Here is a 16,374-nt window from a genome sequence, read left to right on the forward strand (position 1 = left end):
AAAAAGTTTTATTTGGTTTCCATTTGCTGCCATAACCAGTTGATTACCCTCCAGGTATTAATAAAGTCTTATGATTCTGGTTATTACATCTGATTTTACATTTTATTCCATTCAGATTCGGATCATTTCTGACTCGAGTTACATGTCAAACACAACTTGAAAAACGTTGATTTTACTTTGAAGGCCTGCGAGCTAACTTCCGGTTAGCCTCCTCCGGAGTTGCCAGCTTTCCACGCGGCTCTCCGTCTTCCTGGTTCCGCGGACTCAAGGCGATTTTTCTGCTTGTTTCTGCAAACAATAAAGATTTAAGTTGGGCGAGTTTCCTCCAGGAATGTGTCAGAAGAGCGAAGTTTGAGCCTGAGCTGCGGAATCCGGAGACTTGTAGCGGGACAAGCTGCGACCCTCCAGCCGCCCTCTGCTTCTTGTCTCCGGGACAAGCTGCGACCCTCCAGCCGCCCTGTGCTCCACCTCCAGCCGTCAAACGGCAACATGTCACCGCAGATCCCCATTTTCACGGTTTTTATGGTTTTAACGGAGGCAGCCGTGTCGCCGCCCGCGGACACGGAGCTCAGTGAGTGTTGAAGTTTAAAAGTCAGAGTTTAAAAGTTGTAGGAGAGAAAGTTAGCAAGCCCAGCTGTCAGACACAAAGAAATGGGGAGATTTAAATAAATACAAAAGGAAGCAGACATAATTATCAATACTAAACCTGCTTATAAAGACATACATGTATAGATAAAGTAGATTTAAAGTAACAAACTCTTTAAAATAAAGCTGAAAGATTCATTTTTCCTAAACATATCAGACATCTAAGCTTGTCCCCTTATAGTCCATTATTCTTTGGTTTACATTTATACAGTTATTATAAATTTATTAAGGATATATCATGTAGGATCTGTGTGAACTACATTATAAACAGACAATATGAAGGTTGATATGATTTATTTAATCATGAATTAGTTTTCAGTCACAGTTCAGGTGATAGGACAAATATTTAGTCTGTTTCTAAAGAATCGGTGCATTTTTTTCCATTAAGAAATACAATCTGAGTGAATGGTATCAACACATAAAGCCGTTTAGTTTGATTTATTTCCTTTATTTATAATCATTATATATTTACTAACATGTTATTGATTCATTCATTCATTCATTTTCTGAACCCACTTAATCCAGTTAAGGGTCGCAGGTACCGTACATAGAGTACCTGCGACCATCGAGGATCATTATTTTCCTGCTTTGTCTTGTTTAGATTTACTTGTTATATTTCTTTCTTAGTGGAAAACACACCAGAGGCACCAGTATGCCAGGCACCAGTGGCATACTGGTTCATCAGACCTGAAGTGACCAGACTTGTTTTTATTTCCCAGCTTTTATTTTGGAATTGTTTACGTTGGGATTTTTCTGGAAGGTGTTGACAGTCTAAACCAGGTTTTCTCATTTCAGTCCCAAAAGCGCTGCAGTCCTGCAGGTTTTCATTGTTTCTCTGCTCCGACACACCTGACTCAAACAATCAGGTGTGTTGGAGCAGAGAAACAATGAAAACCTGCAGGACTGCAGCTGTCTTTGGACTGGACTGAAGAACATGCGTTATGCATGATAAAGACCAGGATGAGCAGATTTCAGAGCATCTTCTTCTGCGGTCCTGCAGCTTCTCTCAGGTCCATGCTGGACGACTTCGACGTCCTTCCTTTCTCCAGCCTGCAGACTCATTCTATCCGCCGCCGTGACGTCCAGACGCAGACTCATGTGGAGAAGCAGCTGAGCTTCACCGCCCTGCGCAGGTCAGACTGGCTTCGCTCTCGCCTTGTGTGGGATTGATTTGTTTCCAACGCTGCGTCCTCCGTGTGACTGCAGGCAGTTCAGACTCTACCTGAGGACCAACGGCGAGCTCTTCACCGACGACTTCAGCGCCGTGGTCGTAGACGAGGACGGCCGAGAACAGAACTACCCCATCAACAGACACAACTACTTCACCGGACACGTCATCGGTACGGTGGTGTTCTGTCCAATGAGACGCCAGCTAGCTCACATTGGCTGTTTTTTCAGGTTTGTTTCTTCTTTTCCAGGAGAGGAAAACTCTCGAGTTCAGGCTCACATCGATGACCACGAATTCTCAGCGCACATCCTGACCGACGAGGCGGAGTACAACATCGAGGTAATCTGAATAAACTGGAACAGATTCTTCTAAACGTTTTCAATCTGTTGGAGGAATCCAGGCTGCAGACATTGTGTGTGTGTGTGTGTGTGTGTGTGTGTGTGTATGTGTGTGGTGGGAATTCCAGGACATATTTCTACACATATTTATTCGAGCTCTGGCGATATATTTTCATCCCGATTTAATTCAGTTCCGATTTTTAGAGTGCCGATTCGATTTAAATTGCAATTCTCACGATTCTCTGATATTTATGATTTTTGTAGACTAAAAACAAACAAAAAAAAAAAGTGCAAACTTTTTTACTTGTCATTTTTTCTTTTGTTTAAATTAGAAAAAAACAAGGCAAGTTTATTTATTCAGCACCTTTCATGTGCAACAGTACAAAGTGCTTTACATGAAACATTAAAAGCATTACAGAAAAAAAGCACAAAAGAAAATACAAATAGCAAAATCACAATAAAATCATAAATTAGGTTAAAATAATTAAAAGCAGAATTAATTAAAAAGTTACTGTGCACAACAACACAGTAGCCAGACCGTCATTCTGCTGATATAATACCCAAATAGATGAGCAAAAAGATCAATAAAAACTAAATAAATGACCAAAAAAATTTATTATAGATTATTTTTAGTGATTTGGAAAAAAATAATTTCTTAACAAAATAAAATCAGTTTTAAAAAAAAAAAAAAAAAAAATTTTTTTTACAAAATAAAAATTTATTTTAAAAATGTGAATAAAAAAATCCTGATATTTGACTTTCCCACTCCTAATATTTATGCTGTAGCTACTTTGAATCCAGCGACCAGCCTTGCTAGCTCGCTGTTTAAATGAAACCGGATCATGTAGCGCTAACCTAGTTAGCACTGAGTAACTTTACCGGTTATTTTCAGCTCCGGTGTGAAACACACCCAATAAAAACTAAATACGACATGGAGTCCTCGCATTAGCCTAAAACTGACCTCATGCTAGCCTTCACCTTTGCTACATACGTTACTCCAAACCAGAGGCGGCGACTCCTGCTCCAGAAAGTCCTGCCGTGTTTCTGGATCTAGCTGTACATCTAGAACAGGTGTTTTCACCAACAGGCTCGTTTACCTGGAAAATAAACTCTGCTCATTAAACTCAGCTGGTTTGGCGACTGGTGGGAGCAGCAGCCGGACTGGACTTTTACTTTCTGGACCAGGACTTTCCACCTCTGCTCCAAACTGGTGTGGTGATGCTGGTGGTCCAGGCAGGTCTGGAAAGACGCGTCTGTCCCCTGGTGGCGTGAGGTGGCGCTCGGGGTGTCCCGTCAGGTTTCACCGTACTGAATCCCTCTGTCCTCTGTTCAGCCTCTGTGGAGGTTCACGTCAGCGCCCCCTGATGGCCGCCTCCTGGTTTACCGCTCAGAGGACATCAGGAACATCAGCCGGCTGCAGCAGCCGTCTGTCTGCGGCTACGTGAGCTCCGACCCGAAGCAGCTGCTTCCTGACGGCGTCCGAGCAGCCATGTGGGATGAGCAGCAGGAGGAAGGTTGGTGACCAGAAAAACATCACAGGGTTGATTTAATGGTTGAACCCTCAGGTTGCCAAACTGGAACAAGCTCCAGGTCCAGAGAGAGATGTTCAACCCGTTTCCACTCACCGCTGTGGAAGCGCTCCCAGTCGGGGATGCAGAGAAACCAGCAGCGTCTCAAAACGCAGAACTTTCTCCGCTACGAGCATCTCCCATTCTGCCTCCAGAAGATGATTGGTCATCTCGTAAGCGTGAAAGGGACGTTTCTGTTGGAATGATGGTCCATAATGATCCCGTACCTGAAGCAGCGCAGCTGTCGGGCTTTACCTGACGCTGTTTCTGGAGCTGGTCGAGGCAGCGGGGGAGGAAATCGTAGCGCTGAAACATCTGTCGGAGCAGCAGAACTCCATAAACATAGCGCGGTGACGATACCATTTTGTCCCGATTCAATTTAAATCTCACAATTCTTCAACATTGCTGATTTTTGTAGAATAAAAACAAAATAAATGTATAAAACTTTTTTTTTTTTGCTCATCATTTTCTTGATTTCAATGAGGAAAAAAACAACACGGTAGCCAGACCATCATTCTGCTGCTATAACGCCCAAGAAGACGAGTAAAAAGATGAATACAAACAATAAAAATGGAAAAAAAATTATAATTAATTATCTTTATTTGGTTGGAAAAAAATCCTGAATTTCGATTTTTCGATTTGATTTTCCCACCCCTTATAAACACAGGTTCATATTTAGCGTTCTTATTTACTGTCCACCTTAAACACAAACTGTGGCTCCTGAAGGGTTAATGTGGAAAACGTGTGTGATGTGCGGTGCTGCGGGTTGACGGTGTGTCTCCGTTCAGAGTCCTCCTTCAGAGGGAAGCGACACGTCCACGACCACAGGAGGAACACGTGTCCTCTGCTGCTGGTGGCCGACCATCGCTTCTTCAAACACATGGGCCGAGGCGAGGAGAGCACCACCCTCAACTACCTGGTGAGCCCACATCGCTTTGTTTCGCCCTCCTCTTCCTCCTTCTCCAACCTCTGGCTGTGTTTCAGATCGAGCTGATCGATCGCGTGGACGACATCTACAGAAACACATCGTGGGATGAAGAGTTCAGTGGCTACGGAGTCCAGATCCAGCAGGTGAGAAGGAAGTTTACTGGTTTACTGGGATCTGAAATCTGCTTCCTGCAGGTGACGTTAAACACCTTCTGTAAACTGTGTGTCTGCTGTCAGATCATCATAGAGAAAAGACCGACTGTCGTAGAGCCTGGAAGAAGTCACTTCAACATGAGAGGAAGTCCCGTGGAAGGACGAGATGTCTGGGACGTCAAGAAGCTTCTGGAGGTAAGACCTGACATGCTAATCAAGCTAACACGCTAACACTGCTTGTAGGCAACTTTATTTAAATCACGCTTCATGTTCAAGACAACTCAGTCGTTTACATAAAACACGAAAAGCAAGAAGCAGAAGAAGGTAGAGGAAATAAATCCAAACTAAAAGAGTAAAGAAATGAGACGGACACAGAACAAACTAACAGAGCAAAACGGGCAACAGATACGATCCAAGCAGAAGAAAATGGGAAATAATGATGACAGCTTTGGCAAATGAAAGAGGTTTGCTCAGACTTCACACTTTCTGGGGTTTTCTTCAGATATCAGAAGCAGGAAAATGAAAGGCTTAGTTTGAACTCTTGAGATGGAGCCAAACTGGACCCAGCAGGCGCATACGGTGTGTTTCAGCGCTTCACGTTACTGAGTGTAACAATGATACGCTGGAACACGACTGAACGTTAAATGTTTTATTATTACTGCACAGAACCTCTTAGAGGTACAGATAGCTGCTAACATTAGCAGCATGACTACAGGTAGGCCTGTCGCAATAAGCCAATAAATCGCACGGTAAGAGAAAACGTGCACAATAACTTTGCCGGACGCAATAATTTTCATTTGTCTTTCTTTTCTCCAGTGCCACATTTTTTTGAAAGAAAATATTAGCGAAACACGGCAACACAACAAGCTTCTATCTGCAGTTAAAACACAACCATCAACCGCAGTTTTCCCAGCTGGGAAACAAAGACTGTAACAAACAGGCTAGCTCCATCTTCCCGACAGTCCACCATCACTGCGGTGTTTATACGACAGATAAACACCAACAGGACAGCGCAACATGTCGTCCACTCAGACAGCGTGGTTGGTAAAGCCATGCTGCCCTTTAATTTTGTTAAAAAGGCGACATTTTGAAGAATGTTGCAAACATTTCACAGCCAGTATGAATTTCCTGAATGAACATACATGTTACAAACAGCATTTCCACATATTTACAATGACATGAAAAAGGACATTTTGCCATTCCACCTCTGGTCCAGTCCAAACACGTCCCCTTATACGACAATAGACTACCGTGTTACATGGTGTTTGGAGACCAGATGTTCCAGATAACCATGTTGTCAAAACCCCAGGAGAAATCCATATCTGTTTCAGTAGACTGCAGACTGGATGGGTCTAGTTTGCACATCAAACTAAATGTTCTGTAGAAACTAAAGTATGTTGATCTTTGAAAGAGTTTACATTATTATACATTATTTAGTTGAAAATGGTCTCAAAATGACAACAATAATCACTCAGCGCAACATTATCGTCTATCGCAGTAATTTCTGAGAATTCATGGCAGAATTTGTTATCGTGACAGGCCTTACTACGGGTCCCCTAATAGTCCAAAATACATCCCAGTGTCAGCAGATCAGGTCTGTATTTTGGACCAGAACCATTCAGGACACTAAACTTCTATCCAAACCCATTTCAGATTTATGTGTATTGTTTATTCTCCTGGGGAGACAGTAATGTAGAGCTGTGTGTCCTTAGCATAATTATGCTCAGATATTTGTTTTCTTCCCACCATGTTTCTATGATGGGAATATGCAGATTCTGAACAACAGGAGGCCTAAAACGGAGCCTTGGGGAACTCCACAGATCTGTCGCCACCAGTTATACAAAGTATTTCCTGTCTTTCAAGTGGGAATGAAACCAGTTCAGAACTGGACAGGAGATCATTTTCTAGCCTGTGGACTGTATCAAAAGCAGCACAGATCTAGGAGCAGTTTGTTTGCAGGGTTAGAAGGAAACACACCTGGGTGCAGGTGATGCAGCGATGAAGTCGGACAGGATCGGTGAAATTTGATTCTGATGTGGCGTTCATTGACCTTTACGCTGATGTTTGGCCATGTAGCAGTTCAGCGTGGACATCGCAGAGAATGCCTCCAACGTGTGCCTGGCGCACCTCTTCACCTATCAGGACTTTGATGAAGGCACTCTGGGTCTGGCCTACGTGGCCCCGTCCAAACCCGACATACCTGGAGGTCTCTGCTCCAAAGGTGAATCCTGCAATTGGTCTTGTGACGCCGGAGTTGTTCTTGTGTTAAAGAAGCTGCCGTGCTCCTGTAGGTTGTCCCTCCACTGCTAATAAACATGGAATGATCTACCTGAACACGGGCCTCACCAGCACCAAGAACTACGGGAAGACCATCCTGACCAAGGTGAGGAGTTTTTCCTGAAGCTGGTGCTTCAGTTGGGTCCCTGAACCGAGCAGAAGCATTCCCTGCAGATCGTTTCTGGCTCCTCCTCCCCCTCAGCAGTGTGTTGTCTCTTCAGGAAGCCGACCTGGTGACGACCCACGAACTCGGCCATAACTTCGGAGCGGAGCACGACCCGGACAACGTTCCGTACTGCGCCCCCCGGGAAGACCAGGGGGGCAAATATGTCATGTACCCGATCGCTGTGAGCGGAGACCACGTCAACAACAAGGTGCGGCTGCCGTTTCCTCCTCACCTGTACGGAGACCATAGTAATATGAAAGATGGGTGGAGCTTCCAGCGGTAAAAAGTGAAGCCTATTCAGAAGTGTATAAAACTGCAGTTCCCCCTTCATCCACTAGGGGCTGCAAAACAGAGCAAATCCCCATAGACTCCCATGTTAAAAAGACCAACTTCACAGTAGAAAAAAAACACGTTTACAGCAGAAATAAACACGTTTACAGTAGAATAAACACGTTTCCAGCAGGAATAAACATGTTTACAGCAGGAAAAAACATGTTTACAGCAGAAATAAACATATTTACAGAAGGAATAAACATGTTTACAGCAGAAAAAAAACATGTTTACAGCAGAAATTAACACGTTTACAGCAGAAATAAACACGTTTACAGTAGAATAAACATGTTTACAGCAGAAAAAAACATGTTTACAGCAGAAATAAACATATTTACAGAAGGAATAAACATGTTTACAGCCTGGTTCAAAAATCCATTTTAGGTTTAATAGGTCAGGTTTACCTTCATGACAACTGTGGGGGGAGTGAATTTTTTTCTTCTCCCGTTTAAAAGTAATTTAATCTCGAAGTTTGGCATATTTAGGGGCGTGTCCTTTTGATTGACAGGTACCCAATCTCCCGCTTCAAGTCAGAAGAACGTAGGACAACCGCGGTTTTTAGCCGGTTAACAACGTGACTTAGCTTTAGCCCGCTTACCTCCATTAGCTGGTTAGCTCCCGTTATCTCCGGGTTAGCTCGGTTAGCACTTAGCTACAGAAAGCTCGGAGGGGGACTGTGAGCGTCCACCATGACGTTCACAGCCCCCCTCTCAGCTCCACCTCTTTGCCCATATCTGTATTTTCCGGGTGGGACGACATGCATGCCGCTGCCAACATGGTGATGGTAGGAACCGCCCACCGAGCTTAAATTTAGCTCTTCAGAAACCTACGGGTGACGTCACGGAGGCTCCGCCCATCTTTTATATACAGTCTATGACGGAGACCTTCTCCTGTTGTTCTGTCTGAAAATCTGAAGAATTGCCATCCAGAGTTTTTGCTGTTTGAGGGTGTAGCTGGATCTGTAACGTGTGGACTTCCTGTGATCTTTCTGGATCTGAATGATGAAGGCAAAGATCATCTTCATCTTGCCGGAATAACCGAAGATGTGTCGTCTGTGTGTGCAGCTGTTCTCCAACTGCAGCAAACGCTCCATCGTGAAGCGTCTGCGTTCTCAGGCTGCTTCCTGCTTCAAAGAGAAGAACGTGAAGGTGTGCGGGAACTCGCGGGTGGAGCATGGCGAGGAGTGCGACCCGGGTCTGCTGCACATCAACTCGGACGCCTGCTGCACCACCGACTGCAGGCTGAAGGAGGGAGCTCAGTGCAGGTGAGAGCGACCGCGGTTCGGTGTGTGTGTGTTCTGATGTGATGCCTTCAGCTCATCACGTCTCCGTGTTCAGTGACAGGAACAGCGCCTGCTGCAAACGCTGCAAGTTCGAGTCCAAAGGCGAGATCTGCCAGGAGCCCATCGATGCCACCTGTAAGGGCCACTCCTACTGCACAGGTGAGCAGCACCAGACCCAGCATCCGTACGTCCAGCTGCATTCAGCTTTATGTTTAAGCTCAGACCGTTCTGGATTCAACGTGGCAGAAAAAATGACGAGATCCTCTATAAACAGCTGTAAACATGTAAATACGTCTGCAGGGACTGAGAGTCAACGCTTTAAAAACTCAGATATGAGTGAAAACAGAAAAAAATGACAGAAACAGGTGAAAGTTTGGAGTAAAACTTCTGCAGTTTTCTCCTTCCACCCATCAGGAAGACGTTCCAGTCCCGCCAGCATTTCACTGGTTTTTCTCATTTTCTCACCTAAATTCCTGATTTAACAGCAGCTTCTGTAAAACGTTGCTGCAGATTTTAGTGTTTTCCACTTGCATCTGAAATTCATATGAAAATATTATTAACTAAACTTTATTGAATGAATAAGTGAATAAAATAATTTATTTCTTACAGAGGTAAAATGCAGTAATATTTCTTGTTATTGTCACCATTCAGCTGCTGAAGCTGCAGCTTGTTGTTCAGACGGAACCAAAAAAAAACATAAAGTCTGTAAATAAATTGGTATTCAGAGTTCTTCAACATTTATAGCAGATCTGGCTGATTTGGACTCATTACGGGGATTTTCCTCATCTGCTCCATCATCTCAGCCTCCTCTGGAGGTGTTAGCGGTGGGAAAAAGGCTCCTTAGCCGGGACTCTTGTCGTCTTCCACCACAGCGCTGAACGTGCTTTTCCTCCACTCTCACGGTGAAACCTGAGAAAGTGTTTTTCAGGATGTGGGGAGCTAAAAGAGCTCAAGTCTCTGCATGAGATGCACCAGCTCACCCAGTTTAACTCTGGCGAATGGAGTCTCGCTGGGACTTTAGACAGCAGATGCAACACATTTACCGTGCACAGAAAAACGCAGGTAAAGATCATTATGCACGTGCATCACGCAACGCTCAGCGGCGAGGTGATTGGTCTCAGCGGCGAGGTGATTCGTCTCAGCGGCGAGGTGATTCGTCTCAGCGGCGAGATGATTCGTCTCAGCGGCGAGGTGATTCGTCTCAGCGGCGAGGTGATTCGTCTCAGCGGCGAGATGATTTGTCTCAGCGGCGAGGTGATTCGTCTCAGCGGCGAAGTGATTCGTCTCAGCGGCGAGATGATTGGTCTCAGCGGCGAAGTGATTCGTCTCAGCGGCGAGATGATTGGTCTCAGCGGCGAAGTGATTCGTCTCAGCGGCGAGATGATTCGTCTCAGCGGCGAGATGATTCGTCTCAGCGGCGAGGTGATTCGTCTCAGCGGCGAGGTGATTCGTCTCAGCGGCGAGATGATTTGTCTCAGCGTCGTCTCAGCGGCGAGGTGATTCGTCTCAGCGGCGAGGTGATTCGTCTCAGCGGCGAGGTGATTCGTCTCAGCGGCGAGGTGATTGGTCTCAGCGGCGAGGTGATTGGTCTCAGCGGCGAGGTGATTCGTCTCAGCGGCGAGGTGATTCGTCTCAGCGGCGAGGTGATTCGTCTCAGCGGCGAGGTGATTCGTCTCAGCGGCGAGGTGATTCGTCTCAGCGGCGAGATGATTCGTCTCAGCGGCGAGGTGATTCGTCTCAGCGGCGAGGTGATTCGTCTCAGCGGCGAGGTGATTCGTCTCAGCGGCGAGGTGATTCGTCTCAGCGGCGAGGTGATTCGTCTCAGCGGCGAGGTGATTCGTCTCAGCGGCGAGATGATTCGTCTCAGCGGCGAGATGATTCGTCTCAGCGGCGAGGTGATTCGTCTCAGCGGCGAGATGATTTGTCTCAGCGTCGAGGTGATTGGTCTCAGCGGCGAGGTGATTGGTCTCAGCGGCGAGGTGATTCGTCTCAGCGGCGAGGTGATTCGTCTCAGCGGCGAAGTGATTCGTCTCAGCGGCGAGGTGATTCGTCTCAGCGGCGAGGTGATTCGTCTCAGCGGCGAGGTGATTCGTCTCAGCGGCGAGGTGATTGGTCTCAGCGGCGAGGTGATTCGTCTCAGCGGCGAGGTGATTCGTCTCAGCGGCGAGGTGATTCGTCTCAGCGGCGAGATGATTCGTCTCAGCGGCGAGGTGATTCGTCTCAGCGGCGAGATGATTCGTCCAGAACTGATCTTTCAGCTGCTGAACAACATTTGAGTCTGATTTATGAAGAAAATGGATTTTATTAAAGTAAAGTAAAGTAAACACAAATTTCTTTTTTCTTTCCAAAACATTTTGTTGCTTTGTTTTCCAAATCTGGACGAATCAGCTGATAGTTTCACCAGTTCTGTGTTGCAACTTTTATTTGTTTTGTTTGCAATAAAACCAAACAGCTGAAAAAAAGCAAATTCATGGTTTTTAACCAGGAATTCTGTTCATTTATCCGGAAACAGACGACTAAAAGTCTGCTCTGTGTGTGTGTGTGTGTGTGTGTGTGTGTGTGTGAACAGGAAACAGCAGCGAGTGTCCGCCTCCAGAGAACGCTCCAGATAAAACGGTGTGTTTGGACAAAGGAGAGTGTTTGAACGGAGAGTGCATCCCCTTCTGTCAGGCCGTCCTGAAGCTGCAGCCCTGCGCCTGTAACGGTACGCCGCCACCCCCACCCCCCCCCCCTACTGGTCACTGTCAGACATGAGATGGAGACGTGGTGAGATCGGACCAGCTCAGCCCGTCCCACATCAGGTCTGTGGACCAGGAAGGAACGTGGAGGTTTTAAGGTCTTTCTCCTGAGCAGATGAACACTCAGAGTCGTTCACATGGAAACCAAAGTGGTTCGTTTCTCCCGATGAAGGTCGGATTCTTGCTGCTGATGGTCACTCAGACTTTCTGCACTTCATTCAGGCTTGATGTGGTTTAAACCCAGTTTCTGGAATTTTAGCCGGAAACTTCCAGAAAAATTCAGATTCCCAACATTTCTACTTCATTTAATTAACAAAGAATTTGTATTTATTTACACAAACCACAACGGAAAACCTTTTTTTTTGTTTACATTTTAATGTAATAAAACAAGCAGTAAGCAGAAATAATCATTTAGTTTTCTCTGAAACTGATTTGAGATGCAGAAGATCCATCAGTTTGCTGCTTCTACTGACTGTTAATCACATGACTGGTGTTAAAAAGCCTCCTTTGTTCCTCTTCCTCGCGCTCGGGAAGTTCTGCAGGAGTTCGGATGTTTGGCGGGATGTCCAGCTAGAGCGGAGGTCTGACGGGGGTGTGTGATCCGGTTGCTCTGTGCATGAAACACCTGCTGCAGGAGCTCTTCCTCTTCCCGTTTCAGACACCGACTCGTCGTGTAAAGTCTGCTGCCGGAGCAGCGGCGGCGCCTGCACGCCGTACCGGGACGACAAGGGAAAGTTCGTGTTCCTGCGAAAGGGAAAACCCTGCACCGTGGGATTCTGCGACGGAACTGTGAGACGCTTCGTCTTCGTCACGGCCGCCGCCTGCAGCGGCAGCAGGTTTAACCTGTGTGTGTGTGTGTGTGTGTGTGTGTGTAGGGGAAGTGCATGAAGCAGGTGCAGGACGTGGTGGAGCGACTGTGGGACTTCATCGATAAACTCGACATCAACACGTTTGGAAAGTTCCTCGCCGACAACATCGTGGGTTCGGTGGTGGCGTTCTCGCTGCTCTTCTGGGTCCCGTTCAGCATCCTGGTCCACTGCGTGGTCAGCGGCGTCTCACACACACACACACACACACACACACACACACTGTGAGTGAGGTCTAAAACTGGTCAGAACCTCCGTTTTCTCTGCATCTCGTGTCTTTCAGGACAAGAAGCTGGACCAGCAGTACGAGCAGACCACCAAGACGCTCTTCTTCCCCAGTGTGAGTAGAACCCGCCTCAGGTGGTCCAAAGTCCGCCGACATCAGAGATCTGTTGCTAGAGCCACGAAGAGATGTGACCATTAGCTGATTAGTGATCAATGGTCACCTGTTGGTCTGACTGGCCCAGTTTGGTATCATCTGGTTGTTACTGGTACCAGAATGATGACCATCATTATGTTTAATGATCAGTAAACGTAGATTCCTCCTGGTTTGTGGAACCCAGACCCCGAGCAGAACCGTTCCACTGCATCATCACACTGACTGGAGTTTGTTTTCCCAGAATGCCGAGCTCCTGAGCAGCCTGGACTCTGCGTCAGTTCGGATCTTCAAGCCTTCGAACTTCTCAGCGGCTCCGCTGCGGTTCCAGCAGACCAGTAACCAGCAGCCTGGAGGCCTGATGGGCTTCAGCGCCAGCACCCCGACCCCCCCACCCCTGGACAGTCCCCGCATGGCCACCATCCACGAGGACCCCAGCTTAGACTCCCACCTGGACGAGGAGGAGCTGGAGGAGGCGTTCGGCCGGCCGGTGGGATCCGGGTCGACCCGGCGTTCCTTCGAGGACCTGACGGAGAAAAATCCGGCGGGTCGCAGCAAGAAGGCGAAGTTGTTCCGTCTGCAGAGACAACATCAGATCAACAGCAAGGAGACGCAGTGCTGAGAGGCACAGATGGGGGAGGGGGAGGGGCATCTTCTGTCCAAACATGTTTAACTTCGCTTTGAATGTAGTTTCCATGACAACAGAGCTTTTCGTTCCAGACCCGTCCCTCCTCAGGACCAGGAGCCTCATGTTGGAACTGCTACATATGGTTATGAATGTCCGCAAATGTGGGCGGAGCCATGAGGTCTGGCGTCGGTGTGAACGCCCAAACCGTCCTGAAAACTCTTTTAAGTCCAAAACTGCATCAGTTCTCAGAGTCTCCACTTCTGAGACCGCCTCATGTCTGACAGCCATCATGAGTTTGATCCATAGACCGTATGAAAGATGGACGGAGCTTCCGGCGGTAAAAAGTGAAGCCGATGTAGAAGTTCATAAAACTGCAGTTCCCCCTTCATCCACTAGGGACTGCAAAACAGAGCAAATCCCCATAGACTCCCATGTTAAAAAGGCCAACTTTGCAGCAGAAATAAATGTGTTTACAGCTTAATACAAAAATCCATTTTAGGTTTAATAGGTCAGGTTTACCTTCATGACAACTGTGGGGGGAAGTGATTTTTTTCTAACTCGCCAGATAAAAGTAACTTAATCTCAAAATTCAGCATATTTAGGGGCGTGTCCTTTTGACTGACAAGTACCCAATCTCCCGCTTCAAGTCGAAGAACGTAGAACAATTGCGGTTTTTAGCTGATTAACAACGTGACTTAGCTTTAGCCCGCTTACCTCCGTTAGCTCCTGCTATCTCCGGGTTAGCTCGGTTAGCTCTTATCTACAGAAAGCTCTGAGTTCGCTGATGTCAATCATCCACCATGACGCTCACAGCCCCCCTCTCAGCTCCGCCTCTTTGCCCATATTTGTATTTTCCGGGTGAGACAACGCGCATGCCCCGCCAAGATGGTGATGGTAGGAACCGCCCACCGAGCGTCAATTCAGCTCTTCAGAAACCTACGGGTGACGTCACGGAGGCTCCGCCCATCTTTTATATACAGTCTATGGTTTGATCGTTTCCTAGTTGCATATCAGAGATCCATGGTTTCCTTTGCTGTGGTGACGGCGGACTGCGACGCAGTTTTTCTGCACGACAAACACTCTGATGCTGGTGGAGAAGCTGCAGACGCTGCTGGAGTCTGGCTCGGAGACTTGATGTGAACCTCCAGGAGTCAACCTGGATGTTATGAGCATGTGCGGGCGGCCATGGTGCTGATCTCCTGCTGGTCCACCAGCACCTCCACCAAGCTGCACCTCAGCCCACCACCCCTCCACTGTAGATCTGTGGCCGCCGCGTTGCTGGCGGTATCACAGCCTCATCTGAGATTGTTCTGGGCTTTCTGATGTTTCTCCTGGTTCTGCTTCTGTTTGACTCTGGTGGACTCGGTGTCGGGACGCCTGGTACCAGACTCTGTTTGGGTTCTAGACGGGGACTTGGCCTGCCACTTTTTTTTTTATGTAGAGTTGACAGCAATAACTCGTGGAAGCTCAGGGAGATGATGGCTCGCTCTCATCCACGATGAAGAGCTCCTTCAGGGACAGACTGCTGCAGAGGTCTGTGATTCTGCAGCAGTTAACTGGAAACCAGCATTTCTCCCATTATGAACACAGTCAGTAGAAGATAACATGATTTATTGTGTTACATACTGGAGATGTTTTAGTATTTTATTGTTTCTGGAGGTTTTATGTTCTCCACCTTGGGTCCATCTGAGCCTGATGGGATATTGGTCTGTTAGAGACTAGTAGCAGGGTGGAGAGGCTCCACCCCCCCCTCCCCTCCACACACACACACAGCAATGGAACAATCTGGAGAAAACAAATTTATCTCATAACAATGTTAAAAACAATCATCATGGGCACTCTTGGTTTCCGTAGCAACAGCCCTGTCCAGAAGATAAACACCTTCATCCACGTTTCCTGGTTTCGTCCCTGAGATCTTTGACCTCTGACCTCACCCTAAAAGATGAACTTCCTGTCCCGGTTGGCTGCTGATTGGATAGTCTGTGACCAGAAAGGTAGTTTTAACTGATGTTGCGTTGTACTTCGTGACTCCGCCCTCTTTACTCATGAGGCTCCTGGAGATGCTGTGTTTCTGATGTCCCACAGTCTGCATGGTCCCTGAACGCCCCAAAGCGTGCGTTCTGGCCTGCTGAGGCTCGTTGTGCGTTGGCGCCGTGAGATGAACCGACACCAGCGTGCAGCTTCAGATATCAGCTCACATCCTGACAGCGACCCCGGCCCACCGGGGAACCATGTTCCGGTTCTTTCTCTGGGGCTGAACCACCGTGAAACCGGCCCCAGAACCTTTCTGGTCCCAGCGCTCTGCTCCATGTTTAAAACATCTTTTTAAATCCTGCTGACTTTGCAGGAAGGATTTCAAAAATGCAGTTTGATCTGAAACGTGGGAATTATTTTTATTTTCATGAAAGGAATAATTTTTCTAGCCATGTTGGGAGACGTCGTGAGTTCGTTTATTCATGATGATGAAAAGCTGCAGGCCTGAGTCACAAACAAAAGCGACTAAAAACCATCAGAGACTTTAAAAGCAAATTACTGGATGGAAACCGCTTTAATGTTTTATTTGGATAAAAGGGAAACTTGTGCCTGCAGGTGTCAAAGATGCTTCAACCCAAAATTCAGAAAATGTTTTTAAAACAGAAAAAAACTTTATTAAACTTAGCTTGTTTTTGTATTATTAGAGGCAGACTGCTGCTTTCTCTTCTTCTGTGGTATTTGAACGCACCTCAGCCAGTATTTTATTGTGTCCGTTGTGTTTTCTTTGTTTATCTTTATCGTGACGTGAGATCCGACGTCGCTGCTGCTTTTTGATGAGAAATAAAAGTTTCTGTTTAACAGTCGCAGTCGTTTCTGTTTTCATTGGATCACATGACCTCTGCAGGTAAACACACCTGTTGTTCACGTGCACAAGCGCA

General features: G+C 46.8%; 1 protein-coding gene across 1 annotated transcript; it reads left to right on the forward strand.

Annotated features, from left to right (window-relative positions):
- The first annotated feature begins 239 nt into the window (after positions 1-239).
- adam17b (ADAM metallopeptidase domain 17b) lies at positions 240-16,299 on the forward strand. Its single transcript, XM_079255830.1, has 18 exons — positions 240-571; positions 1,646-1,778; positions 1,852-1,985; positions 2,064-2,152; positions 3,485-3,665; positions 4,508-4,638; positions 4,704-4,790; positions 4,884-4,994; positions 6,876-7,020; positions 7,091-7,182; positions 7,298-7,450; positions 8,637-8,836; positions 8,910-9,013; positions 11,424-11,558; positions 12,251-12,381; positions 12,468-12,635; positions 12,742-12,798; positions 13,079-16,299. The coding sequence occupies exons 1-18, from the start codon at positions 490-492 to the stop codon at positions 13,454-13,456; spliced, it is 2,511 nt and encodes an 836-aa protein (XP_079111956.1). The 5' UTR covers positions 240-489; the 3' UTR covers positions 13,457-16,299.
- The last annotated feature ends 75 nt before the right edge of the window (positions 16,300-16,374 follow it).

Source organism: Telmatherina bonti (genome assembly GCF_933228915.1).
Source record: "Telmatherina bonti genome assembly, chromosome: 16".
Classification (NCBI taxonomy): domain Eukaryota; kingdom Metazoa; phylum Chordata; class Actinopteri; order Atheriniformes; family Telmatherinidae; genus Telmatherina; species Telmatherina bonti.